The sequence below is a fragment of the Mus pahari genome, unplaced genomic scaffold (genome assembly GCF_900095145.1).
Source record: "Mus pahari unplaced genomic scaffold, PAHARI_EIJ_v1.1 scaffold_13387_1, whole genome shotgun sequence".
Lineage (NCBI taxonomy): Eukaryota > Metazoa > Chordata > Mammalia > Rodentia > Muridae > Mus > Mus pahari.
The window spans coordinates 8,802-12,312 of NW_018393584.1; the positions used below are offsets into that span (position 1 = coordinate 8,802).

General features: G+C 44.9%; 1 protein-coding gene across 1 annotated transcript in view; it reads right to left on the reverse strand.

Annotated features, from left to right (window-relative positions):
* LOC110315624 (PHD finger protein 11-like) overlaps window positions 1–2,810 on the reverse strand; it is a gene marked incomplete at both ends in the record, with an annotated part of 8,425 nt that extends 5,615 nt beyond the window's left edge. Inside the window, 2 exons of the mRNA XM_021189633.1 lie at window positions 1,310–1,417; window positions 2,719–2,810. Of these exons, the coding sequence (XP_021045292.1) occupies window positions 1,310–1,417; window positions 2,719–2,810 (200 nt within the window). The remainder of the gene's footprint in view (window positions 1–1,309; window positions 1,418–2,718) is intronic.
* Between the last annotated feature and the right edge of the window lie 701 nt (window positions 2,811–3,511).

Below are 3,511 nucleotides of genomic sequence, written 5' to 3' on the forward strand. Positions count from 1 at the left end.
AAAAAAAAAAAAAAAAAAAGAGGAGTCTTTGTAAGAAGATAATACTAATCCCTGCCCCAAAGCATGTCCATGGCTGCTCTGTCCTCTGTGGGCACTGGCCTCCCTCCTCCATGAGGTAGGCACCCAGCATTTGTGCACAAGCCAAGGTGCTAGAAACACTTATCAGTGAGTGAATAGCCTGAACCTCTTGTGCCTTTTGCATCCCTTTCTTTTACCCTTTGTTTTTGTTTTTGTTTTTTGTTTTTTCGATACAGGGTTTCTCTGTGTAGTCCTGGCTGTCCTGAAACTCACTCTGTAGACCAGGCTGGTCAGAAATCCGCCTGCCTCTGCCTCCCGAGTGCTGGGATTAAAGGCGTGCACCACCACGCCCAGCTTACCGTGCACTTGCACTGCATCTCCGTTTCCAACCAGGAAAGTCCATGGAAACTATCAAGGGTAACAACTGCTTTCTCAATATTCTATGTACTCAACTGCCCTCATTCTGGAAGGGGCTGTTTCCATGTAGGCAAACTCTACAACAGTGGTTCTCTACTTGTGGGTCACAGCCATAGGGATAAGTATTTCTGATGGGGTTAGGAACTGAGAATCAGCTCAGAGTCTCAATTACAGTTATAAAGGTCTTAAGGAAATACATTTATGGTTGGTGGCTCCTAAGACCACTTGAAATATGTATTTTTGTTGAAAAGGTCCCACAGGTGGAGAGAGAACCAACATGCTAGAAAATCCAAGGGTAGCTTTCCTTAACTCTGTCCATGAACTGCCTCAAAACCAATTAGCACAGAGTAACAAAAATTATGTTTCAGTTGATGACCTGCTGCTTTCTAATTAGAAGGACATAAGCCTGCTGGAACACATACTGATATTTTGCAACCTAACATAGCAGAGTGTCTCCAGTCATTGACACCTTTTGTGGGTGAGGTCAGACATGATACACTCAGACTTGCCATCCCATTATTCATCTGAAAATGGCCTTTTATAAATGTAGCCAGGAGATTCAGTGGACCTCAGAGATACAGCCTTACCCATCCTTCTTTCCTGGAGAGCCCCCTTATGCCCTCAGCACCAAGGCAGATGCTGACAGTGATAACCACCCAGAACTGGTGCAGAAAGACATGCAGTCACCCTTGACATTCAGAAGGCATCTTACTCCATGTCAAGGATAAAGCCTTTTGCTCTGACTGCTGCCTGCAGCTTTGTGGCACCAAGAGGACCAGCTAGCTGAATCCTCTCTTGAGGCCCACGATAGACTATCCTTTGAATGTAGCCCCCAAGACTCATAATTTATGAGTAATAAAACATGTCAACTTACCAATCTTCTTCCTCTCCAGATCTCTTTCTTTACTGATTTGAGATCAAAGTTTCTAACTGTATTAGGTAGNTCAGGGGCCTCACACTCCACCAGTCCTGATGAATACAACTGCAGGATGGAAAAATCGCAGAGTCAGTGTGAAGCAGCCATGACCCACACAAGTCAGCAATGGTTCTGAAAAGGGCTACAGAGGAGTGCAGAGTGGACGATGGCTCAGAGCACTGGCCACTGTGCAGCAGATGAACAGACACGAGCCTTGGACTCTGGTGAGAAACCTCAGTCTGCAGACACAGTTGTACTGGGTAACAGATCTCTACTGATGCTGGAGCCAGGCAGACAGTGGTTCCTACAGCACTGTTCTCTGCCTAGGAATGCAGACCAGGCTCTGGCAGTGGCTGAAGCCATGCAGTCAAAGAAGCAAAAGCAAGGGACAGAGACCATTTCTGATGGCTTTCCAGGCCTCCTTCTTAGACTTCACGGACTGTGGCTGCCTTCATAGCCATATGGCAGACTTTCACTCTTGAGTTGTTGAGATAGGGTCACAGAGTCTACCTGTCTCTGCCCCTGAGTGCCAGGACTAAAGCCATACACTAATACATCTGGCTTTATGATTTTTTTTATAGATAGGATCTAGCTACACATCCCATGTTACCTGGACCTTGTCTTCTTCCTTGGCGTATAAGCAGTGGAATTGCAGTTATCAGTGACCACAGCTAGCCCAGAACTCTATTATATGTTTTAGCAGCCACAAATCTCTTTCCTCCTCAGCATTTTAGATGATATTGGGATTGCTCTGTGGTTCAGCATGTGTACTGTCCTTCCAGTTTCCTACAGGATCTACATTCTGCTCCTAGCTCTAGGCCACCAGCTCACAACTGTCTTACCTCTAGCGCCAGAGCGTTACACACATGTGTACACACATACATTGAAATATGTCTAAAATTTTACTAAATATGCATATGTGTGCCTGTGCGTGTGTGTGTGTGTGTGTGTGTATATATATATACTCTCTGTGATGTGTGTGTATCCTCGTGTGTTCATGTTCGTGAGTATATATATCTATGTGTGTGTTCTGTGTCTGCATGTGGTGGACAGAGATTTAATTTGGCTGTCAGTCTCTACAGCTCTTTGACTTTTTTCTAAGATTTTTTTTTATGGAAATGAGTGTTTTGTCTGCATGTATGTATGTGTATCGAATGTGTGCTGGTTTCAGCACAGGTTAGAAGAAGGTATGAGATTCCTGGAAGTAGAGTTACAAATGCTTGTGAACCAACCCTGTTTCCTGGGAACTGAGTCTGGGTCTTCTCTGCAGCAGCAGCTTCACCACAGAGCCAGCTCTCCAGCCCCTCTCTACTTTACATTTTGAGATAGTAGCTCCCTAACTTGGAGAACTCACAATTTCAGCTCACCTGGTTGGCCAGCAGGCTTCTAGAATCCTCCTGGCTGCACTCCAGCCAGGGACTGGATGCATGGGACTGCAGGCAGTAAGTTCGCCTGTGCCCTGGGGATGGAAGTCAGGACTTCATGCTCATGTCCCCAGCACTNCAGTAACTGAGCCACCAGCTCTCTAGCTTCAGATGAAGTTCCTGAGTNACATAAACCTCAAAGATCTACCTGCCTTCAGTTGAAGGTTAATGACACAGAGAAACTCAAAAACCAAAGAGCATGAGAAAAAGTTGTGAGACTTTCAGANGCAAAGATTTTTCATAAAAATGATAAATTATGATGTGAACATTAATCCTTGCATGTGNACAACAGCAAATGGCCCTGGGAAGTGGTTCTGTCCTTCTGCCATGATGTGGACTTAAGATCTCTCTGTGTTTCTGCTGCCCTGCTCCAGTTGCAAGCTTAGTGCATGGGTAGGTTATACTTTATCGTGATTAAAAGTTGCTCTTTGAAAAATGCTGAGAGAAAAAGTTGGGCAATACTAATGTCTGATTTTGATTGTTAGATTGTACTTATGTGAGAGAAGGTTCTTGCACACTCAAACATACAGGACAGATGATGCCTAATTTAACATAGATCTGACAGCTCCACGTGGCCACATGTCCCATGAGTCTCAGCACTCTGTGGCAGATAAACCTAAAGGAGTATTTCCAACTCAAAGGCCCTCTGTGCATGGAGACATGATTTATGTGATGATAATCTTCTATCAGTGATCTTCCATGGTGGTTGTGAGCCACCATGTGGGTGTTGGAAAAG